This window comes from Hipposideros armiger, unplaced genomic scaffold (genome assembly GCF_001890085.2).
Source record: "Hipposideros armiger isolate ML-2016 unplaced genomic scaffold, ASM189008v1 scaffold_110, whole genome shotgun sequence".
NCBI lineage: Eukaryota > Metazoa > Chordata > Mammalia > Chiroptera > Hipposideridae > Hipposideros > Hipposideros armiger.
In genome coordinates, this window is record NW_017731460.1 from 3,620,371 (window position 1) to 3,645,861 (window position 25,491).

The window sequence follows — 25,491 nt, forward strand, 5'->3', positions numbered from 1 at the left end:
CTCTTGTTGGGAAAATAGCCCATTGGTTTATATTCAGCCACCTTATATAACCTAAACATATTACGTTATATGGTTTGCTGCTTGCACCCGTCAAGGCCTAGGATACACAGTGTGTAGGCTAAAGTTTACTGGGAGGGCCCTCCACAAGTGAGGTAGTCAGGTGCAAAATCCACCTCTTCTTAATTTTGCTTGTTTTTAGACCTGAGAGGACTAGCCTGAAACCTCCTGATGGTGGTTTTGTTGTTATGATTTGCCTTTTCTTTTTTTTCTAGAACTATTTCAGGAGGACTCAGCAGGTCCTTGAGAATGTATTACAGCCCATTTCCCCTTTTTAGCTATTTTAAAACACATGTTTAAGCTGTGGAACCCCCTTCCAAATGAAACCTTATATGGAGCACCAATATACTATTGAAATATCAGCAAAGGTTCACATTGTGTTTTCATTTTGAAACGCACCGAAGCCTTTCCGTTTTATTCAATTTTATCTCTAGACCTCTGCAAAAAGAGGCAACAAACCAAGCCGCTGTTTGAAATACTGGAAATTACACTCTGGTTCTTATGGTCTTGGTGAAATTAAGAGCTTGGCCTGTGATGGAAATATTTTTTTTATTTTTCAATTACAGTTGACATTCAATATTATTATATATTAGTTTCAGGCATACACCATAGCGGTTAGACATTTATATAATTTATGAAGTGATTCCCCCCGATTAGTCTACTACCCACCTGGCACTATACATAGTTGTTGCAACATTATTGACTATATTCTCTATGTTGTACTTTACATCCCTGTGACTATTTTGTAACTACCAATTTGTATTTCTTAATCTCTTCACTTTTTCCATCCACTCCCCTCTGGCAGCCATCAGTTTGTTCTCTGTATCTATGAGTCTGTTTCTGTTTTCTTTGTTCATTTATTTTGTTCTTTAGATTCCACATATAAGTTAGATCATATGGTATTTGTCTTTCTTAGTCTGACTTATTTCATTTAGCGTAAAACCCTCCAGGTCTAACCTTGTTGTCACAAATGGTAAGATTTCATTTTTTATGGCCAAGTAATATTCCATTGTATATAGGTATCATATCTTCTTTATCCAATCATCTATTGGTCGACATTTAGGTGCTTCCATATCTTGGCTATTGTAAATAGCGCTGTGGTGAACGTAGGGATACATATATCTTTTCGAATGAGTGTTTTGGATTTCTTTGGATAAATACCCAGGAGTAGAATTGTTGGGTCATAAGGTAGTTCTATTTTTAATTTGTTGAGGAGCCTCCGTACTGTTTTCCATAATGGCTGCACCAATTTGCAATCCCAGCAACAGTGCACATGGGTTCCCTTTTCTCCATATTCTCTCCAACAGTTATTGTTTGTCGATTTATTGATGATAGCCATTCTGACAGGTGTGAGGTGCTATCTCATGGTTTCAATTTGACTTTCAGTGAGTTCATTTTATGTTCAATTACAGTTGGTCCTCCATGTCGTTGGGTTCCATGTAATCGAAAATATTAGGGGAAAAAAGTTACGTTGTTGCTAACTCCTATGCATTTAGGCCTAGTTCATAGTACACAGTACAATGTTTGCTTCTGTACTGAACATGTACACACATTTCTTACTTGTTATTATTCCCTAAGCAATACAATATGACAACTATTTACATAGCATTTACATTGTATTAAGTATTATAAGTAATCTAGAGATGATTTAAAGTATACGGAGGATGTGCATAGTTTATATGCAAATACCAGGCCATTTTACATGAGGAACTTGAGCATCCTCCCGTTTTGGTATCTGCACTGTACCGAATCTCCCGCAGATACTGAGGGATGACTGTGTATCTGAAATGATTACCAGTAGGCACAGCATACGTATCATCAGCCATGCTTTATGACTTCCCATGATCATCCATGGATGTTTCACAATTTTGACAAACATAAAAGCTTTGGGGCCAGCCGAGTGGCGCATTGGTTAAGAGCTGGCTTGGGATGCAAGAGGGCCCCGGTTTGGATCCCACATATGAGGGCCAGTGACACTGCCCTCTACAGCTAAGATGCTGAACAACAGCTCAACCTGGAGCTGGGCTGCCGTGAGTCACCAGCGATGGCGTAGGCTGCAGGTCCTGCTGCAGTGGGTTGCCATGGGCTACCGTGTGTAGCCAGCAGCCAGCGTGAGCGGCCAGCAGCCGCAGTGAGCAGCCGTCCAGAGGCCAGCAACCGATCTGCCTCACCCAGGAAGAGCGCAATGATAATACCAACATGGGCCAGTGAAGCAACGTCCTCCACAACTAGACAAGAACAAAAGGACAGCAACTTGTCTGTTCCCCTTCCCCCAATTCCCCAGTGCTGTTCCCATCCCCCAATTCCCCAATTTAAAAATCTAAAATAAATAAATAAATAAATAAAAGCTTTGCATTTTAGATGCAAAATAACAGTATATTAGTGTGAGAGTCCTTATTTCTTTGAATGGCAGGCAAACATGACACAAGAAATCTCCCACTTTTGAAACAGCAAGGTCAAGTTTGGTCTTAACCTGAGTTTGTCTCAACCTGATTAATTGGCAAGGAGTGTCATTGTTTAGTGTCTGCGTTATAAACATCATTGTAAGTACTCTGTATCTTCCACCTTCTTTCAGCAGCAAAGAAAAATAAGTCCTACTGCTGTATGCTAGGTCTTAATTCCCTTTAATTAGAGTCAACTTTCTATTAAAGGGAAACTTATGAAACCAGAAATCAAATCCTAGCTGTACCACCTACTAGCTGTGTAATCTCAGGCAAGCCCCCTACCCTTTTTTTTTTTTTTTAATTTTGTTGGGGAACAGTGTGTTTTTCCAGGACCTGTCAGCTCCAAGTCAAGTAGTTGTTTCAATCTATAATAGTTGTGGAGGGTGCAACTCAGTGGCCTATGTGGAGATCAAACCGACAACCTTGGTGTTATGAGCACTGCGCTCTAACCAACTGAGACAACCGGCCGCCCCCACCTCCCCAACCTTTGGTGCCTGTTTTCCTGCCTGTAAATATAAAATTAATTTTCTATCTGAAAATAATAATAGCAAGTGTTTATTGGGCCCTTACTTTATGGTAGGCCCTTTATGTGGGTTCTCTCTCTTTAATCATCATAACCCTATGAAGAAAGTACTACTGTTATTTCCATTTGACAGATGGAGAAACTGAGGCCTGGGGAGTTAAGTTCCTTGCTCAGAGTTGCATAGGAAATGGCAAACCTGTCTTTGAGCCCACATGGCCTGAATCCAGCACCCAGGCCCTTAACTGCTCTGCCAGCTTCCAGAGATGGCATGCTGTGGGTAAATGAGATAAGGCAGGTGGCAGGGTAACCCACGCAGGCTTGGTGCAAAGTGGGTGAGAGTCTCCCTTCTTCTCAGGGTGACTTGTGCTAGTTAGTTGATGCATATCTTTCTCATCTCTTTCTTTATACTTTTCTTGGGGACAGTGACTGTCTTATTCATCTCTTTTCCTGTGCAATGAAGACATAGAACTGTATGGAGGATGGCCACTTCCCTCTATTCTGTGTGTCTCAAACCTCTACAACTTTTATGTCCATCAAATTCTCACCTTTTCCTTCAAGCTACAGCAGCCCACCAAGAATAATCAACTATACTCACATTATAAAAATGCAGTGAACAGTGGCTGAATTAAGAAATGGATCATATACTTCTGTTACTCTTCACTTTCGATGTTTAGTCTGGTCATCCTACCTGGATGGTGTGTGCTGTGAGAGTAGGAACCGTTTCTTTTATTTTTTCCTGCCCATGACACTGAGTCGACTCCAGGGAGAACCAGAGGACCAAGGTGGGCATGTCTGTAGAGACCTAGCTGTGGAACCCATTACTGTTTGGAGTTTTTTTGTTTTGTTTTGTTTTGTTTTGTTTTGTTTTTGTTTTTAGCTGAGCCATCCTGCTACCTGTTGGCAGCTCAGTGGCCGCTCAGCTCGGGCTGGACTCGAACCGCTGTTGCTCAGAGCTCACACTCTTGAGCGAGCTCTTAACCAACTGAGCCACTCGGCCAGCCACGAGGGTTTTTATTTTATTTTATTTTTAAAGATTTTTTATTTAGGAATTGGGGAAGGGGAACAGTGTTGGGGAATTGGGGAAGGGGAACAGCCAAGTTGTTGTCCTTCAATCTTAGTTGTGGCAGGCACTGCTAGCTCAGCTCCAAGTCCAGTCACCATCTGGCCAGCCATCAGCAGCTCAGGGCAGCTCAGTTCAAGGTGCCGTGTTCAAGCAGGTGGCCGTAGCCCTCCAACCCATGCGAGAATCGAACCGGCAACCTTGTTGTTAGGCTCACATGCTCTCACCAGCTGAGCCATCCTGCCACCTGTTGGCAGCTCAGCAGCAGCTCAGCTCGGGTGCAGCTCACTGGCCCATGTGGGAATTAAACCAGCAACCCTGTTGCTCAGGGCTCTCGCTCTTAACCAACTGAGCCACTCAGCCGGCCCCCTGTGGGAGGTTTTGCTGATGTGCTTGTGATTTCCCAGCACTACACCTTCATCTTGTATCCTGCCACTAGGGGACTTCGTGGTGCTTCCAGCTTGGCAATTTAGACCTGGAAAACCAAGATGTGCCGTGACCCACTCCCATCAGTGTTGTTTGTTTGCAAAGTATTAACTTTTGTTTTTTAACCTGGGTAAAATGTACATGTGCTTTAAATTTTTTTCTTTATTATTCTGTAATTTAGAAATATTACATAACTTGTTAATTGTGGCAAAATAGGCACAACATAAAATTCACCATTTTAACCATTTTAAGTGTACAATTCATTGACGTTATAGTCACACTGTTGTACAATCATCACTACTTCCCATTTCCGGGAACTTTTCATCATCCCAAACAGAAACTCTGTACCCATTAAACAACAACTCCTCATTCCTCCCTTCACCCAGCCTCTAGTCTACTTTGTGTGAATTTGCCTGTTCTAGGTACCTCTTACAAATGGAATCATACAACAGTTGTCCTTTTGTGGCTGGCTTATTTCACATAGCATAATGTTTTCAAGTTTCAGCCATGTTGTCCTTCCTTCTGAAGACTGAAGAATATTCCATTATATGTGTAGACCACATTTTATTTGTTATTTTGTGTATTGATTCATCTTCTGATGGACACATGGATGTTTCCACCTTTTGACTATTGTGAATAATGCTTACCTCCGTGTTTTTAAGAAAAAAGCAAATTTATGACAATAAAACATAAATACATTGGATTTTGCAACATAGTTCCAGGTAATACCACGTAGAACATAAAGAACTATAATAAGAAGCAAAAGTATAAACAAACCTCAAACCTAAACCACTTTAAGTTCCAAGGATGAACAGCATTGCTTTAATGAACAGGATTAAGTAAGTATTTGATGAAGGCCCAGGATGAGTCAGGCACACACCCTGAGTTCCCAAGTATCCCGCAGGGTCCTCCCCAACGGTCAGGGATGAGCCTAGGCAGCTAGCTTTGCCTACAGGCAAATGTGGCTGGTGCTCCAGGAGAGGTACAGGCAAGGTCTTCAGGCCTCAGGCAGGGACAGAGCCCCTCTGTGGGTGCTCTAAGAGGGCAGCAGATTTCGGCCCAGCGATATTGGGGGTAAATGAGGCATCCACTCTGGTACATTCCGAGCTCTGCTCTTTCTTTGCTAAACCCAGCTTGAATTTTTCTGTTTCTTGGGCCTGTTTCTCTAGTACACATTAATCACAGCTGTTAAGCAGTCTTAAGCCTGCGTTTAAACAACCTTGTTACTGCGAGTTGCTCTGTCTCCAACAAGTGCGACGGATTTGCCTGGTCTGGTTCTTTTGTGTGTCTCAGGGTGGCCACACTCTGGTCAGCCTCCTGGGAGAGCTGCTTCTCTTTGGGTGATCTGAACCACGGCCCTCAGTCCTCTTCTGCCCGCCACGATGCAGTCTTGGAATCACGCCGTCTGCCCAGGTGCAGTACATGGTGCCATGGCGAGTGAGTGGCCCCAGCTCTCCCCTAGCTCTGCAACCTTGGGGAAGTTACTCCACCCCTCTGACTCCTGTGCAACATGAGGGGATTGGGTGACTTCTGTGGCCCTTTCCAGCTCTACGATTTTATGACTGTGTACCTTATGATTTAATTACCTCCCTCCAGCATTTTTGGAGTGACTCAGCAGTCTGATAGTTTGGCTGTTGTTTTTAAGGAAGCCTGATTATTTTGCCATCACAAGTATGTGTATGTTCCATAAACAATCTGACAATCCTGATCCAGCTGGAGTTGGGCTGAGACTGACTGGATTTCTTCACGTCGTCTCTTTCAGGGAAGTGGTCTGAGCACCAGCTGGCCACAGGCACCCCAGACCATGTCGGAACTTTGAGTGAGGCCTGGAGTCGGGGAGCAGTTGCCACCCACTGGCCTTCCCAAGCCACCGTCAAGATGCTGAGCCTGAAGCTCCCCAGGCTGGTCAGCATAGACCAGATGCCCCAGGTATGTGCTCTCGCTGCAATGGTTGACATCCAGGCCACGACAAGGGTGTGGCCTCTGCAACAGTGGGACTGCTCTGTCATCAACCCGCCTGCTCTGTGCAGGCTTTCTCTCTTCATGGAGTCCTTCCCAGACTCCTCAGGGAATGAGGGCTTCCTGTTCCCCCCACCTACACCAAACCTGGAAATGGAAGTGCTCCCAAAACCATTTATGTTGTAGCCCTTCCCTGTGACATAAGTATTTTGTACTGAAGCAAAGTCATTATTGAGACTACAGAGTCAAGCTGAAGAGATGAAGCCAGCAGCACCTAGCTGGGTAGAATTTTTTTTAGGACCCTCCCATGGGTACTTGAAAGCAGACCAGAGGCGAAGTCTCCTCAGGTCCTGCTGTGCAGTTGTCGCCATCACTTCCGGGAGGACCAGGCCAGGTGGAAGTCCAGGCGATGAGGAGGATTGTTGAGTGGGCCTTAGCCCCACTCTTCCATGGACTCCTGGGCCTGGGAACTCCCTAGCCTGGTATTGGCAGGCCTGACTTCTACCATCTCCTCCACCACTTCTCATCCATACACCCTCTTCTCTAGTCACACCTGGGTGGTCTCTTTAGTTTCCCCGCCAGCTTGGACTTTTACCTCTTTTGATCCCCATTCCCTTTTCCAACTTCCTTCTTCATGGCACCCCGGGTGTCTCTCCCTTCCCTGAGCCCCTTCAGCTATTGGTTAGAACTTCTGCAGGCTGCCCTGTACAGCTGCCTCTCCCTTTTATATCAGCCAGCTGTGTGACCTGTGCCACTTCCCTACCCTCTCTGAGCCCCACCCAATGGGGCAGGGGGCAGGGTAGCACCACCACTTGGCATTGTCAGGGTTACAGTTCTGGCACATTCCTGGCTGACAGATTACTCAGAGAAAAGGGAAGTTTCTCCCTTCTTAGAAGGTGGGACTTGGGTATATGCCTCGAAACTTCTAGTCTCCCTTGTGCCTAAAAATAGGCCTGGCTGGGTATGTTAGCAAGTTATTCAAGATTTGAACAAGCAGCTCAAGTAATGGAATAAGTATCTATGTGTTGATTCCTACACAGACCCAATTTAAAGACAAAACTGAGACGTCTAGACAACAAGTTCATATGGATGATGGCATGACCCTTTGCCAGGAAACAAAGGCATCTTGTGTCAAACTGAGAAATTTTTGTTAACTACAGCCTTGACCCACAGGCTACAGGTAAACACATGACATTGTCCTGGCCACCTTAGTTCAGGGGCACAGGCAGAAGGGTTCCCCGAGGTGCTTCTCATAGAGTGCATTTCCCAGCCTCGCGCTGCAGCTTTGCCACTTACTGTGGGGATTCAGACAGCACTCGTAACTGTCTAAGCCTCAGTTTCCTTATCTGTAAAATGGAGTTAATATCTGGTAGACCAGTCTCACAGGGCTACTGTGAAGATTCAAGAAAAATGAAATAGAATAGTGGGATTCTTATGAAAGAAGCATAGCCCAATAAATGGCTGGGAGTGGTGTTGGGTGGACTTGGGCACTCTGGAACAAGGAGCCATCTCAACAGGAAAAGGGTTTCTCCAGCCCAGGATTTCTCAAAGCAGGTGCTTGGATCCCCACCATCAGAATCAACTGGGAGCTTATTAAAATACAATAGCAGTTGTGATATTGGTATTGTTCTTGATTTTAATCAAAAGGAGTACTTTCAACATTTCATCATTTAATATAATATTAGCTCTCCCTGTGTGTATGGTGTGTGTGTGTGTGTGTGTGTGTGTGTGTGTGTGTGTTTGTAAATAATCTTTATCAGGTTAAGGATATCCTCTCTATCTCTAGTTTCCTAGGATTTGGGGTGGGGGAGTGTTTGTGTTTTAATTAGGAATGAATTTTACCGAACTTTTTTTTTTTCTATCAATATATCTTTTGAGGTGGTCATACAGGATTCATTTATATTGTTAGTGAGGTGAATTACATTCATTGATTACTAATGTTATACCAACCTTACATTTTAATTCAATTTTGTCATGATGTAATATCTTTCTAATCTGTTGCTGGAATCCATTAGCTAATATTTTGTTTAGATCCTTAAGTCTATTTAATGAGTTGGCCTGTAATTTTTCCTTCTTATACTGCCCTTGCCTGGATTGGGGATTAAGATTATGCCAATCACAAATGAGTTGGAGAGTGTTGCTTATTTATTCTATGGAAAACTTTGTATAATATTAGATTATATTTGGTAGTGAGCGTTTGGTAGAATTTACCTGTACAATGTCTGAGCATAGCCACCATATTGCTCACTCCCAGGAAGTGCCATTTACCTGTTTGTCTACATGAATGGCAACCTGTGAAATTGTGCAGGGAATAACTCAATCCTACAGCTGAATTTTCTATGTGGAAAGATTTTTTTTAATAACAGCTTTGTTGAGATATAATTCACATACCATAAAATCTACCCTTTAGAAGTATACAGTTCAGTAGGTTTTAGTATGTTTACATTGCACAAAAGTATGTTGCACGAAACCATCACCACAATCAATTTTAGAACATTTTCACCACTTCAGAAAGAAACTGTACCAATTGGCAGACATTCCCCACTCCCTCTGCTCCCAGGCCTATGGCAACCACTAATTTACTTTCTGTCTCTATGGATTTGCTTATTTGGGATATTTTATACTAACGGGATCATACAATAGGTGGCCTTTGTGAATGCCTTTTTCTGTTTAGCAAAATGTTTTCAAGGTTCATCTATTCTGTAGCATCTATTAGTATTGCATTTTCTATGGTTGAATAGTATTCCATTGTACAGATATACCACAGTTTGTTTATTTATTCATCAGTTGATGGACACATGAGTTGATTCAATTTTTTAGCTATTATGAATAATGCTCCTATATACATATGTGTAAAAGCTTTTATGTGGACATATTTTCATTTCACTTAGGTACACATCTAGGAGTGGAATTGTTGGGTCATGTGGTAACTCCATACTTAACTTCTTTTTCTTATTGTGGTAAAACATACTTAGCATAAAATTTACCATCTTAACCATTTTTAAGTACACAGTTCAGTGGTATTAAATATATTCACATTATTGTGCAACCATCACCACCATTCATCTCCATAATTCTTTTTGTCTTGTAAAACTAAACTCTCCATTAAACAATAACTCCCCATTTTCCCTTCTCCCCAGTCTCTGACAACCACCATGATACTTTCTGTCTTGATGATTTTTGACTACTCTAGTACCTCATATAAGTGGAATCACACAGTATTTGTCCTTTTGTGAGTGGCTTATTTATTTCAGTTAGCATAATCTCCTCAAGTTTCATTCATGTTGTAGCATGTGTCAGAATTCACTTCCTTTTTAAGGCTGAATAATATTCCATTGTATGTATATACCACATTTTGCTTCTATTTCTCTATCAATGGACACTGGGTTGCCTCTGTGTTTTAGCTACAGTGAATAGTGCTGCTATGAACATGGTGTACAAATATATCTTTGAGACCCTTCTTTCAATTCTTTTGGGTGTATACCCAGAAGTGGAATTGCTGGATCATTTACTATTTCTATTTTTAAGCTTTTGAGGAACTACTGTACTGTTTTTATGTTATCGACTTAACTTAATTGATTGTGATCTGAGAATGCCCTCTGTATTATTTCAATCCTTGAAATTTGTTCAGACTAGCTTTGTGACCTAGCACATGATCAATTTGATAAATCTTCTGAGTGTACCTGGAAATTATGTATAACCTCCAATTGTTGGTGGCAGTATTCCATATATGTCCCATAAGAATTTTTTTATAAGAATTTTTTGTATTTTTATATTATTACTAATTTTGTTCTGCTTAATCTACCATAATTGAGATGTAAAAATCTTTCACCATGATGGCAGATTTGTGAATTACTCCTTATAAATAAGTGAATTTTTGCTTTACTTATTAGAGCCTATGTTTTTTTAGGTATATCCAAGTTTATAATTGTTATACCTTCCTGGTAAAGTAAATTTATTATTATTTTGTAGTGATTCTCTTTATATTTAGGAATTCCTTTTGTCTTAGAATGTGTCTATTAGTCATATAGGTACTCCAGCTCTGTTGTTTTCTTATTTATCTGGTTTATTTCTTTCCTTTCTTTGACTTTTAATCCCTCCCTGTCTTTATATTTCAACTGTGTCTCATGTAAATGGCACATAGATGGATTTTATCTAGTTTAACAATATTTGTTATTTAACTAGACAGTTTCATCTGTTTATATTTATAATGATTATTGATATATTTACATTTATTTTGATCATCTTATATGCTTTCTATTTGTCTTGTTTTCTCTGTTTAGTTGTCCTGTCTTTTCTTGTTTTCATTGGATTGAGTTTTACATTGTTTTCTATTTTCCTTTTAGTATTCTATTTTACCCTCCACTTATTTTATAATTATGACCTACATTTAATATATAGAAATATGACCTACATTTATTAGTTTAGTGGCTACTCCAGCTATTTTAACGTGAATAACTAACTGTACTAGGCAGAAAAGGCTAGGTTTTAAAATTACTCCAGATAGCTCAATGACTTAACATAGAAAAGGTTTATTTCACACTCACATTACATAGCTGAGTGCTCATTGGGGAACTGTGAGGGACCCAAGCAAACAGAAGATCTATCATCTTGTAGCTGCACCATAGGAAAGATAATGGCCTCCTGGTTTGCCACAGAAGGGGAAGAAGTAGCCATGTCTTAGGTTGGGTTCCCCAGAAACAGCGTCTGAACCAAAGATTTGTTTGTAGGAAGTTTATCAGGGTGAGTTCTCAGGAACAACACCTGTAAGGAAATGAGGGAAGCAGAATTGGGTACAAGGAGAAGTTGCCTCAGAGGCCTCAACCCATCACACAGAGTGCTCTGGAATGGGGTTGGCCTGTCAGAGTTGTCCTGAACGAGGAGTTTGTATCCATCATCAGTGGATGTGTGCTGCCCCTAGGCAGAGAGTATAACATGGTCAAGGTAGCTGCCTGTGGCCAAAAAACAATTCCCATAGAGGGATGAGTGGCTTAGTGCTGAAGGGGGGAAGAGTTCCCTCCTAAGGGCATTGTGATATCTACTCCAAAAAGGCATATTGCTTTTAACTGCCCTGACCTAGAAATAACCTTAATCAGAAAGAGTCACAGGGCCCCAATCTAACTGCAAGAAAGTCTGAGAAATGCAGGAAAGCACATGGAATATTTGGTGAGTACCAACTCTCTCTACAATATCCAACTTAACTTTTTGGATCTGAGAACCAGTGACTTTCAACAACTCTAGAAGTTTATCCGTTATCTCTTCAAATATCACATGAAGACCATTGTATTTTTTCCTTCTGGAGAAATATTCTCCATGTCTTTTACTTGCTTTTTTACGTTTTCTATCTCTTAATCTCTCTGGACTGCATTCTGGATACTTTTGGGGGGATTTTCTTTCAGTAGACTAATTTTCTCTTTAGCTAGGTCTAGTTTGCTATTTATCCTTTCAATTACTTTTTATTTTCAATTATTTTAATTTCTAAAAGTTCTTTATATTAAGTTCTTTTCAAATCTGTGTTTCTTGGTCATATTTTTAAGTTCTTTCTTTAAACATATTGAGCAACTTATTTTACATGTCAGTATCTGTTCTATGAGTTCTCTTTCTACTGTTTTTTTCTACTGTTTCTGCCATCTACTGTTTTTGCTGTTTCTCATTCATGGTGTTTTGTTTCTAGGTGTATGCATGCTTGTATTAAAGTAGAAATCCTTCAGAGAGGATGTGCATTTGTTTTTGTTACTTACCTGAGGGAGCTACAAAACTTTGACCTCTATTTGTAACCACTTTATTTTTCCACTTGAGATTTCTTGGACCATGTAGATAGTGTGGATTTGGATCACAAACCTATATGAAAATGAACTGTTTGTTCTAAATTCTTGGGAGAGATTTTTTTTCAGAGAGACAACTTTCCTCATTGCCTCCTTCTGCCTGGTGGGATTTATTTCACATTCACTTATCTTTAGAATCCTAGCCATATTGGTGAGGTCTCCTTTTAGATTCTCTGCCTTTGATGGGCCTTGGGTTTCATCTCTTATTTACAAAGTCTGGCAGCAGAAACTCTGATAGTGAAAGCAACTTACTTCACAGGGTTCCTGGTTTCCCTTTGTTCAAAGGCTTTGTGACTTCCTTGCTTTTGTGCTATCTTGCTGACACATTTATCCAGCATATGATGCAGACTTCTTCCAGCATTTTAATTGTTTTAGTCAGAAGGCTCCTTTATGACATCTAATAGACCTTCATTTTGCCAGATCCAGAAGTCCCTTAGCCATCCTTCCAGGTCCTTCCTTGATCACTGGGTCCAGTGATCTCTTTTTTCTGAAAATTTTGATAACACTTAGTATTTTCATAAAATGTTTGTAGCAATCTCTAGTTCCACTAGGCTGGGTGCAGTGAGGCATGCATGGGTTTGCAATCCCACAGGCTAGGGGTTGCATCTTAGTTTTGCTGTTAATTATGGCCTTGGAAACGTCATCTCACTGAGTTTCAGTTTCCTTATCTGTAAAATGGGCTTGACAGTACCTATCTTGCAGTACTCTCATGATGATCAAATGAAACAAGGTCTGCCCCTAACATGTGCTGGGTCTCAATCAGGAGAATAAATAGAGGCCACAGACCATATGACTAAATATGTAAATGTTTCAAATGAAGCTAGCAAACAGTTGTATAAAATGGTTCTTTTCTACATTGACAATATCCCTTCATAATGACAAAAACAATATGTGGAGTTCTGATTTTTATATAGCTAGAGCTGGCAAAATATGAAAGGCAACTAAATTTAATTATTATGGCGTATGTCTGGATATTATGTTGATGGATTAGTGATGTTTGGATGACTAACAAAATAAAAACAATTTATAAATTATTACATGTTTATCCCATAAAGTTTATTTTTCTCACCTTCATTTCAGCAAAATCATGAGTTATATTGTTGTAATGAACATTATTGCATAATTTGTGTCCTATTAACAGTGATGCCAAATTATACCACTATTCTTGAGTCACTGAGTCTTTTTTTTTTCCATTAATTTCATTTGCAAGAAACTTTTGCTGAGCTTCATTTCAGTTCTGCTGAGGTACAGCAAGTGGAATTATCAAAAATATTCTTAAAGCTATATTTAGAATGGGAAATGAACTATAAATTTGGCATATAAAGTTCAAACATTGTAATGAAGTTGCATGAGAATTATAATATAGAAGAAAATTAAATATTTTAATTTCATATGGATCACCATCTTTTTTTGTTTTTTTAAAGACTTTTATTGGGGAATTGGGGGAAGGGGAACAGACAAGTTGCTGTCCTTTTGTTCTTCAGTCTAGTTGTGGAGGACGTTGCTTCACTGGCCCAAGTTGGCACCATCATTGTGCTCTTCCCGGGCAAGGCAGATCAGTCACCGGCTTCTGGACGGCCGCTCACACTGGCTGCTGGCCGCTCACACTGGCTGCTGGCTACACACGGTAGCCCATGGCAACCCACCTGCTGTAGCCGGTGACTCACGGCAGCCCAGCTCCAGGTTGAGCTGTTGTTCAGCATCTTAGCTGTAGAGGGCAGTGTCACTGGCCCTCATATGTGGGATCCGAACCGGGGCCCTCTGGCGTCCCAAGCCAGCTCTTAACCAACGCACCACTCGGCCGGCCCTCACCATCTTTTATATAGCTGTTTACACTCTCTCTTAAAACAGTATTAGATACATACAGTACTGGTTTTATTTTTCTTTCTTCAAGGAAAAAGATATTATAAAGAAAATTTGAAAATAGCAGCATTTTGCTTAGTCAAAATTATACCTCAGTCTACAATGTCCAGAAAAATAACCTGTGCAGAAATTAATTTCAGGATTATTTGTATGTGAATCTTTTCTTTCATAGTCCATAGACATTTTTTTTTTACCCATTTAACTTGTTTTAATGTTTGTTCACAAATGGTGAAGAATACTAAAGTACAGACAAGGAATAATCATAATGCTGTGGCCAACATTATAAATATGGAATTATAAATTTAAAACATTTTCTGGTTTAAAAAATAAATCTGGTAGTCAATGCAGCTCTCTGGGGTCTCTGCTATAGACATTTTTTTAAAATTTAATTTTATCCAAATGTCATCTTTGTTGCATATTTCACATGTGGTTCCTTTGGTTTAGGAAAACCACATTTAAAGTAATATGTATTTTTAATCCCTTTAAAAGTGAAATAGCCAAACCTAGATTTTTTTTGGTAGGCTTTTGCTTACAACATCCCATAACAGATTCAAAATTAATCTCATTTTTCACTAAAGGTGGGGTTTGCTCTCTATTCAAGGACCTTCTGTTTGTTTGACTGATTCCTGCCAGTCATCTTGTATCTTGTCTAAATTAAATCTAAGTGTTTAATGACATTTACTTGGTATTCCCATTGTGTGAATAAGAACAGTTTATGGTCAAATTTGTTATGCATTTTAACAAGATGTCCCATATTGGAGAAGAGTCAGAGACTGTCCTACATAATCTTTGAATTATTCCAAAAGGAAGTCATCAATTCTCCTAGTAAGAAATTGAAACCCTGTGCTGCCATTTTTTGCTCTAAGACTGCTTTTGGATTTTTGGTCACATCCTGACCTTGTAGTAGTTTTCTATTGTCGCCATAACAAATTACTACAAATTTGGTGCCTTAAAAAAGGTAAGTTCATTATCCTAGAGTTCTGTAGGTTAGGAGTCTGACATGGATCTCATTAGGTTAAAATCAAGTTGGTGGAGGCTCTAGGGAAGAATCTGTTTTCTTGCCTTTTTAGGCTTCCAGAGACCACCTGCATTCCTTGGCTCCTGGCCCCTTACTCCATCTTCAAAGCCAGCAGTGTTGCATCTCTTGACCATTCTTTCATAGTCACATCTCCGTCTGCCTCTCTTCTCCTGTCTCCCTCTCCCACTTGTAAGGACCCTTGTGATTAGTTGGGCCCACTTGGATAATCCAGATGATCTCCCTACTTTAAGATTAGCTGATTAGCAACTTTAATTTCATATGTGACCCTAATTCCCCTGTGCTGTGTAACCTAACGTAGTCACAGGTTCTGACAATTAGGATGGAGACATTTTGGGGGGCTATTATTCTGCCTACCACAGACTTTCTAATCATGTTATATTGTTACCACAACAGATTTTTAAATCAGTGCCTATAATTGAAAATCATTTTCCTAGTCCTCAAATCAAAGACTGCATTTTTACAACAAATGTAAAACTAATGGAGTGTTCCATTGTTTCAACTTCCTCACTTTCTTCTTCTGTAGGTCAGCACTCCGTATGGTGCTAGTCATTCAGTGGGACTTTCACCCTGGGACCCCCTACCTGAACTGAGTAATATTTACTTTTTAAAGACATTTTAAATTATGGATATCATTTGGGTTCTCCATCTTAGATAGTGATAATTTGTTTCATTACTTTTTATCCATCTTATATGTTTAACCAGAAGAAATTTACCATCATCTTCTATAAATATTGTGCTGCCTGTACAAAAGGCATCCTTATGTTTGACTGAGTATTGGACAGTTATTTTTTTTAAAAGAACATCACATCAGTGTTCTAAGTTAGCATTTACCTGTAATTGCTTAATACCAACAATGGTTGGCAGTTAATTCAGTGTTTTTACAGTTCTAGTAATTGCATGTAAGTTGTGTGCAAGGGATGTTTGATGCTCTTTTAACTGAGGACCTAAGTGTTTTCTCCTGCCAGAACTAAGCATGGCCCTGCATGAGACAGTGGCTTCACGTCCAGCCCAATGCCAGGCACACCGCAGGCACTCACCAGATGACAAGTTAAAAGTTCTCAGGTTAAACTTGACGCAGCAATCCCTAGCTCGGGATGTCTTGTATACCTCAGGGCCCCTTTCTATCTCTGAACCTCTCGTGCATGTGGGGTCTCTGATTCTCTCATGTATGGCAGGGTTCCCACATGTATTAAATTTGCTTGCTTTCTTTTGCTAAAAAAAAAAAAAGTGGATGTAGCAGTTCATGACCCGCCCTCTTCCTTCCGATTCTCTCCAGGCCTTCTGCCCACAGCGCTTCGCTAGGCGCCTTGCTGGTCTCTGTCTCCCGTGCTGGCTTTCCATGCCCGTGTCTTTGGGTTCATCTTGTCCCTCTTTTCTAAAGGGAACCTCCTCTTCTGTGATGAACTGGATTCTAGGGAGGCGACAGCACGATGCTGAGGCAGGAGCCTCCGTTGTGAAGCTAGAGGCAGCTGCAGCATCCACACGCCCTGGGGAGCTTGTTAGAAATGCCGGCTCTCACCCCAGCCCCGCCCAACTGCAGTAAGACCTCCCCCCCCCCCCAGGTGATCTGCAGGTGAAAGCTTGAGAGGTACTGGCTTAGAGACCTTGTCACCCAACCTCACCTCACCACTTGTGCATTAGTCAGCTCGGGCTGCCGTAACAAAGTACCACAGACTGGCTGGCTTAAATAACAGAAGTTTATTCTCTCACATTCTGGAAGCTGGAAGTCCAAGGTCAAGGTGCCGACAGGGTTGGTTCTCTTGAAGCTACCTCCTTGGCTCGCAGACAGCTGCGTTCTTGCAGCTTCTTCATGTGGTCATCTCTCTGTGCACTTGTACCTCTGGTGTCTGAGTGTCCAGATTCCCTCTTCTTATGAGAGACATGGATCAGATTAGATTAGGACCCACCCTACTGGCCTCATGTTAACTTAATCACCTCTTTAAAGACCCTATCGCCAAATACGGTTACATTCTAACGTGCTGGAGGTTAGGGCTTCAACATGTGAATTTTGTGGGGTACACAGCTCAGCCCATAACACCACTTTAAAGAGGAAGAAACTGAGGCTCAGAGAACTATGTGACAGTCCCAAATCACCCTGCAGGCCAAGAGATGAGTTTCATCTCCAGCAGAGCTCTTCCGAGTGACAGCAATGATAATGCAAGAGGCTGGAGTAGTGGAGTCTGATGTTTGCATTTAGGTTTTAGCTTTGCTCCCACTATTTCCGGGATCTTGGATACATGCCTTAACCTCCTCGGGCCTTAGTTTCCTTTTCTGTGAAATGGGGACAGTAGAAGGCTCTCCCTCACAAGGTTGTGAGGATGCCATGAGATTTGGACAGGAATTGCGGATTTCCACTCTGCGGGTGCCTGTGGCCTCCTTACCTCACTCTGCCTCTCCCTTTTGTCTTCATTCAAAATCCACTTATTTGCCACCAACCAGAATGCCCGATTACTTTCCCAGGTGATTTGCAGTTTAATAGCTAGAAAAACCAAGGGTTTAAAATGGTTGCAGTGGAATTTCAGGCATCAGCTGGCAGGTGCACAGGGTCTTTCATGGAAGCTAAGCCCATGGCAGGCACTAAAAGGAAAACCTGCTGACGTGCCCTTCTACCCCGGTGCCTGGAGGTTCTCACTTATACATAATAGGCTGTGCACAATTTGATTTCATTTCACTCTAAATTGCCCAGCCTGCAAGCAGGGATGCAAAGCGGAGTCCGACAAATCAATTCTGCTGTGCAAATAAGCCGGTGCTTGCTAACCTGGGGGTGCTCAGGAATGAGGCCCAGCTACAGAGCATTAAGGCAATGATTGCAATTTTCCTTTTGGGGTCAAACTGGGTGTGAATACAAAATTGTTTTCAAACGTTTCGTTTGTTTAGATTTATGTAGCACGCGCTCTGTTAAGATCAACTCTAAGCAAAGTGCTTTGCTAAGGCTAGAGCAGGTAGATGGGGAGAACAAGTCTCCTCCCTGCACTCAGAGGTGCTCAGCCGGGAGTGCACCTGGCAATGTGGCCTAAATAAACTGAGGTTCAAGTTGGGGAGGGGAGAGACAGGTCAGAACATCACTGTTCTGGGACACAAGGACTGACTCCCTGTCTTTCATCCATCCTTCATCCATCTGTCCTTTTTTTAGGAGGGGCTGTTTTAAATTCTGCCCCTATGGCATGGTTCAAGTAGGCTTCCCTCCCATGTCTGGGGCCCGGAGAGCAGCTCAAAGGGAGAGGCTCTTGCAGTCTGGGCCCAGCCCTGGCTTTAGTGGTAAGGTACCTTCCCCAGATCTGGGCCAGATTCTTTAGTGTGGTCAGGATGTCCAGTCTGCCGATTCCCTAGTCCCTCTGTTCTCCTCTGGCTTTTGACTATGTCACCATCCTCTCTTGCCTCCCAAAATGCGGAGCTCAAAGAAAGGACAGTAGTCACACCCTGAGTCACCCTGGGCAAAATGTAGGTGTTCTTCCCCTCTGTCTCCTGTCCATCCACTGCCTACCTGTGGTCCACTGTGTCCTAGATGTCCTGCAGCCCTGGCCTGCTTCCTCCCGCTGTGCCACCACGCCTGCATGCCCAGTGCTCTGCCGGACCCTTGTTATGAGGTCTCCTGCTACACAGGGTCTGCTACACTCATTCATGGGAAGGAGTGAATAGTAACAATGACTCCTTTCTGGAGTCTTTGCATTTTAACAAGCAGCCAATGTTTTAATTAAAAAAATAAATAAATAAAAAGGAAGAAAGAAAGAAAAGAGGTAGAATGAGAGACCCATAGTTTCTGCTGGAGGGCCTCTGAGTGTGTGCCAAGCCCGCGCCATCCTCTCGTGGGCGGATGGCTGAAGGCCGTTGGCCCATTTGCCTCCTTGCTGGCAGCCCTGGTGGGGTGGGCAGCTGCGAGCCAAGATTCCTGCTGTCCATTAGAGAAGCCTGTCCACTGTAAGCTGGGACGTCAGCGGAATTGAACAGTGAACCTAAAGCTGGAACAAATCGCTTTAATTAGTTAAGACCCAAATCTAATTCAAATAGTATTTCTTCACTGGACCATGAACCAACTTCATTATCCTCCTCCCCCTGTTGACCAGTTTAACCCAGAATTGAACTGAGAAGGGAACGTACTGACCATCCAGGTAGCTAATGCCTCCCGTTTCACAGGTGAGGACGCTGAGGCCCTGAGAGGTGTGACCCAGCTCAAGGTCACATGGCATGTTAGTGGCCCACATTTGACTCTACTCTGATAACCCCTTACTTTCTCCACTATTTCATATGACCTCATGACTCAGAACCCCAGGAGATAGTACAGTTATGTTCTATTGGGTTGTCGGAAAAGTCATGACGCATTTTTGCAACAAAAAACAAAGAAAAAATACATCATGACTTTTCCAACAGCCCAATATATTGTGTGTCTTTGAATCAGGATCCTTTCTTAAACTAAGAAGTTGGTAACCCAAGGAGAGACGGGTGTCTAAGTTGGAACTCTCCCAGCCTTCCCTTCTTCCATCAGCCCTAGAAAAACCGAAGCGAAAGATTGAAAATGGTGACCTGATTTGTATTATGACTACTGATGTTATTATTAGTTGCCTCAATTAATCTACACATTTTAAATTTATCTTTCAAAGGTGATAACAATATTCATCTAAATCAATGGTCCTGAATGGGAGAGATTTTACCCCCCAGGGGACATTGACAATATCTGGAGACATTTTTGGTTCTCACAACTTGGGAGAGGGGCACCTTGTACGCTACTGGCATCTATTAGGGAGAGGCATGGATACGGTTAAATAATGCCTAGGACAGCCCCCCACAACAAAGGATTATCTGGCCAAAAATGTCAATAGTGTGAAGATTGAAAAACCCTCATCTAAATCAACACAAAGGGAGAAGAAAGTCTCCTGTAAATCCTGCTATCTCAACAAATGAAACTCTTCACTTGCCTACTTCCTCCCAGCCTCTGCCCCGCCACATGTACTGAAATTTCTATAGTCCTTATAATCAGGGCTGGAACACAATTTACATTCTGCTTTTTTTTTATATTGCATCCTAAGCTTTTGTCCTTCTTGCCGTGCTGCCTTCACAATGACCACGTTTAACGGAGGTCATGCAGTCGTCCAGGTGGGTTGAATAGCCCATATGTTACCTGACCAGCCCCAGTCTCTCATGGGGGTGGTTGCTGAGAGACTTGCTAAGCGGGCTGCATGGAGTGAGAGTGGTTCATGCAGGCCTGCTGTGGCCAACCTCCTCCTCTACCTCAGCCCAGGCTGGTGCCGTCATAGTCTTCATCATCAAAAGGCTTTTATGAAGCACCTTGGTGAATATATCCTGACACTGGAGGGATCTTCTGCAGAGATCTTCCCACCAACCCCTGACATCTGGGGCTTGTTGGCTCGGACAGACAGCATATATGTCAATCATCCACGAAGGCATCTAAGGACTGGGCTGTAGGCCCCAGGCAGAGGGTGCCAAAGCAGAAATTCTAGGTCATACTCATGACAAGAGTAAGTGTGTCTGAGAATGGAAGGCAGCCTGGATTCCCGAAGGGAGCCAGGACGTTGATTTCTCCGCTGCAGCTGGCTGCAGGTGTCTTGAAGGACATGGATTTCAGAAGGTCTAGGGGGGATGGAAGGAAGGGAGCTGCTTGACAGGTCAAGGACATGGGGTCAGGTGTTCCAGGCTCAAGTGTTCAGCTGCACAGCCTGGGAGAAAACCGTATACTACCAGAGATGTTCCCCCTGAGACCTTCCTGCCACCCTCTTGTCTCACCTCGGTGCCCCTTTTTCTCCCCATACAGGTGTTCCATGAACAGGGCATCCTCTTTGGCTACCGACACCCACAGAGTTCTGCCACTGCCTGCATCCTCAGCCTTTTCCAAATGACCAATGAGACCCTCAACATCTGGACTCACTTGCTTCCCTTCTGGTACCTTCCAGCCCCCTTGACCAGCCCATCTCATTTGGGACCCCTGGGAACTGGGGCTTCTTTAAAACATAGCTGGGGATGGGAGGACTGAGATGCCATGCTGGGATTTGGGGGACTCCCCATGGTGTATGGGTGTAGAGCTGAGGTGAGCTTTAGGGCATGGATTGTGGTAGGATTTGTGGGGCTCCCCAGCCTTCCCTGCTCTAGGGCCTGATTTGATCTTATCCCCTTAAGTCTTGGAGGCTTTCTAGGTCTTCCAGAAGCCCTGGTTAAAAAGTCATGAGCTTGAGCAAGTCACTTAACCAACCTTTCTGAGCCTCAGATTTTCCCTTCTGCAAAACAGGAGGATAGTCTGCACCTCCCCCAGGGTTGCTGTGAGGATTATGGGAGAAAACGTTGGAAAAGGCATTGGGCACAGAGCTATGGGTGCCCTGTCATCACTCTGGAACCACACAGCAGCTGTAGGCACTTGGTCAAGTAGCAGTTTAATGGAGCAGCTAAGAGCAAAGCTCTGACATGAATGTGTATGCACAAGTGGAGTTTCCAGGAAGGTGAAGAAGGATATTGCTGAGAAAGGGGTGGGGCGGGGCAAGACCAGCTTCACACACCTCATGCCTGTGCATAACAAGAGGAGATGGAGTCAAAGGCCAAATCATAGGATATCAGAGCTGGAAGGACCTCAGAGGTCATGGTGGCCACTGTCCCACTCCGACCACCGTTGCCAGACAAAGATGTGGCCCAGAGAAGAGGGTGACTTGCTTACATTACACAGCAAGTTCTGCACAGGCTGGTCTCTGGATTCACAATCATGTCAAGAAGCCAAGAGAGTAGAAGGGACCAAAAGTGTATGCAGGTGCAGATGGGCCTGAGGAAGGCAGTGTGCTCCATCAGGAGTCCGAGACAGACCCAGAGCTGCCACTCAAAGGAAAGTGCCAGAAACCTCCCTAGGGAAGGAGAGAGCGTTTAGGCCTGTGGTGGACTAGGACCATCTGTAAAGAAGCCTATGGCCTGCTGACTGGTCAGGGTGGCAGCACAATCCTGCACAAGGAAGCTGTTTGTTGTTTTAAATTTAAGTGAGCTAAGTGAACTTTAAAAAGTCTAAATGCTAACAAATAGTAACTTGCAGAAGGGAATAGAGTCAACATCTCCCCTGGCCCCTGTTGTTCCTCAAGCCTCCAGTTTGACCTCCAGGTGACCTGCTCCAGGTCCCCCACACCCCCACACCCCAACCCCCCTCGGGACTTTTCTAGAGACAGAGCATCTGTGACGTGTGTGTGTCCAGCACCTAGTTCTTTCCTGCACTGCTTTTTCCCTGCTCTGCTCCCTCAGTGAGCTCTGTCTGACCCACAGCTTCTCAGACTTTGGAACAGCTGCATGGTGTCCATTTTATGGATGAACCACAGGTGATTTAGGCTGTTTTGAAGTTTGTGCCGCTACAAAGAGTGCTGGCCAAACATCCTTGTTTGCGGGGCCTGAGCCGCGTGCGCAAATCCTGTGGGATGACTGCTTAGCTGTTTGACAACTGAACTGCGCTGGCGGAGGCACCCCACTGCTTACAGACCCCTACACTGCCAGACCCAACTGAACAACACAGAGTATAAGGAGGGTTTGGGGGAGCCAGGAGTAAGATGCCCTAAGGAAATGGGACTAAGGAATAATCTTGAGATGATCAAAGGATTTTTTATTTCTGCTGGGACATGAGGAAAAAGATCATAAGTACAGCCAGAGGATTTAGTGATACTTTGGGGGTTCCTGCGTGAAAATCTTTGTAGTCTCCTTCCCTCGGAGAGTTCGGGGAAGGGGGACTCGCTTTCAAGCAGTTTGTGGAAGTGGGCAGCCCTGGAAGTAGGACCCCCTTGTATGGATTATAGGTTAGGTAGATCTGACACAGAACTGTGCAATATCTCTGTGTAGAGATGGAGCCCAGAGACCCAGCCTCGGCTGAGAGTCAGTGTGGGCCTTGGCCACTCAGAAAAGTGATTGTGATGTTAGTGGAGGACCAGTGTGGAAAAGGAGGGAGAAAAACGCCCTGTTGTGTTCTAGACTTTCAAGGTCCCACCTGGGGGATTGCTTCTGTTTGGGGAGCCTTCCTGTAAGGGGGACATAGGCAAACCACAGGGATGGTAACCAGGCCAAATTTGGATTTTATGAGGAATGGTTCAATGCACCAAGATTATTTAAAGTTCAAAGGGGATAGGGAGGGGTTATAAAGACTGATTTAAGTTATTTGATGGGTAGGGGTTAGTAGTCTGAATGATAAAGTAACCACTTGAGCTAAAGCCGACCGGAAGTTATTTGATGGGTTTGTTTTCTATGGTCCCATCAGAGAGAACTAGGGCTGATCAAATGGAGATAGATTCCAGGGAGACAGATAGCAGCTCCGTGAAGAACTTTCCAATAGTCAGAGCTGCCTTGTGAGGCGGTGAGCTCCCCACCCCTGGAAGTGTGCAAGTTGAGGCTGGAGAACCACTTGGTAAGTGGGATGTCACCATAAGCAGGAGGAGGGGACTGGACCAAAGGCTGTCTACTGGCCCCTTCTGAATATTCCCAACCAAAAAAGGAGCCCACTCACCCTCCCTTGCTCATGGCATTTCACCAAAGTGAGAACACCTAGTGATGGGCCATCCTGGGGAACGGAAGATAGAAGATGGTCAAGTGGAGAGTGTAAGAGGAGCCCCCAGACCCAGGGACTGAGTGGGTCACACTGTGTTCCAGGTTCTTCATGTGGAGGTTTGTGACCACTCTGTATGTGACGGATGTCCAGAACGACAGCTACTCCTGGCCTCTGCTTGTGTACATGAGCACCAGCTGCGTGTACCCACTTGTGTCCAGCTGTGCACATACCTTCAGCTCCATGTCCAAGAACGTCCGGCACATCTGCTACTTCCTGGACTATGGTGCTGTCAACCTCTTCAGCCTGGGTACGTGAGGCCCCGCCCTCGACTTCCCTCCCCTGGAACTGAGCTACCTGCCCCTTCCCCTGGGAGCTAGGGTCACCATAATGCTTTGATGGGCTTGCAGAAGAGTCGTGGGAATGCTGTGCCCTGTCCAGGTTCCTGAGGAGTGTGTTCTAAGCAACTTGTCCAAAGGTGTGCTGGCAATACTTAACAACTGGGTCTCTGAGGACAGAAACCCTGATTTGTGGTGTTTGTTGGTTTGTGGTGTAAATATTTCGCTATGGCCAACTTCAAGCTACCACCATGACGTCACTGAACACGGGGGTGGGGACAGGCACACACACACCATTACGTAGTAATTCCTCTATATTGATGCAGTCGATGTGTTAATTGAATAATTATTACTTTTGTTCATATGATTCATTTTAATTGTAAGTTTATGTCATTCAAATAATGACATAAAGTTTATGTCATTAATAATGGCTGTGTTTAACAAGCAGCTCGTAAGTTCTTTGAAACTAACAATCTGCTCTCACAGGCCAGGGAGAGCCAGCTACACACATCAGTGCGGGTCTCTGTCATGCCTGGCAGACAAGGGAGGGTGTCACAAACCCCATCTGTCCAGGGGCTTAGAGGAGTTAGGGATCTGCTCAAAGTGCCACAGAAACAGCGGCAAACCCAAATCGGTTGAGGTGGGTATGGGCACTCCAGCCTCCTTGTTGTCCTTTAACTACGATGCCTCTCCTCCTGTCTCCTCTCCTCTCCCCACCTGTGGGCGTCCATCTGTCCCCTCGCATCCCAGTTCTAGCCTCTTCTCCCTCCTGATCCTGCTCTAGGGGTGAAAGCAAAGGCATCATCTTCCTTTGCCCAAGAGGGGGTCCGTGAAGAGCCCACCTCCACCTCCGTCCCATTTCCCCTTGTTTCTTCCTTCACAAGTTACAAACATTCTCTCTCTGTCTCTCTCTGTCTCTCTCTGTCTCTCTCTCTCTCTCTCTCTCTCTCTCTGTTTACTGCGTCAACTCCCACTCCTCAATGCTCTGCTGTTCAGTCCCCACCATTCACTAAAGCTGGTTGCCAAGGCCCCAGCCTCCTCCTGACTCCCGGGATCCGTGCAGCTGCGTGGGCTCTCTCGCCAGCCTTTCATGCAGGGCCTTCTCTGTGCTCCTCAAACCCCCTCTCTTTCTCTGTCCCCTGTCGCCTCACCGCCTTCCCTTTCTCCTTCTCCTTTCCTGGGTCCCCTTCCTCTGCTCTCCTCCGTATATGGCTGAGCTCAGAACCAGTCCCTGGACCCCTGCTCGGACATAGCCCAGCTCCCTGGGTGACCACTGTGCTCACACTATCCACTAGCACCCCTGGGGAAGGCGCTCCCAAACCCCCATCTCTAGTTTAAACTGCTTACCTGGGGTCCAGCCCACATCAAGCCTTGTGACTGAGACTTTCCACATTCTCTCTGCCGCCGCCCCTCAAATCAGAAATCTGTAAGTTATCCTCAGCTCCCCCTCC

At 43.8% G+C, this 25,491-nt stretch overlaps 1 protein-coding gene across 1 annotated transcript in view; it reads left to right on the forward strand.

The window, feature by feature from the left end:
• The window catches only part of PAQR5 (progestin and adipoQ receptor family member 5), an 85,557-nt gene that overhangs the window by 36,414 nt on the left and 23,652 nt on the right, over positions 1-25,491 (forward strand). The window contains exons 2-4 of the mRNA XM_019647363.1: positions 6,273-6,439; positions 20,964-21,091; positions 23,807-24,012. Coding sequence (XP_019502908.1) covers positions 6,389-6,439; positions 20,964-21,091; positions 23,807-24,012 — 385 coding nt within the window. The 5' untranslated portion in view covers positions 6,273-6,388. The remainder of the gene's footprint in view (positions 1-6,272; positions 6,440-20,963; positions 21,092-23,806; positions 24,013-25,491) is intronic.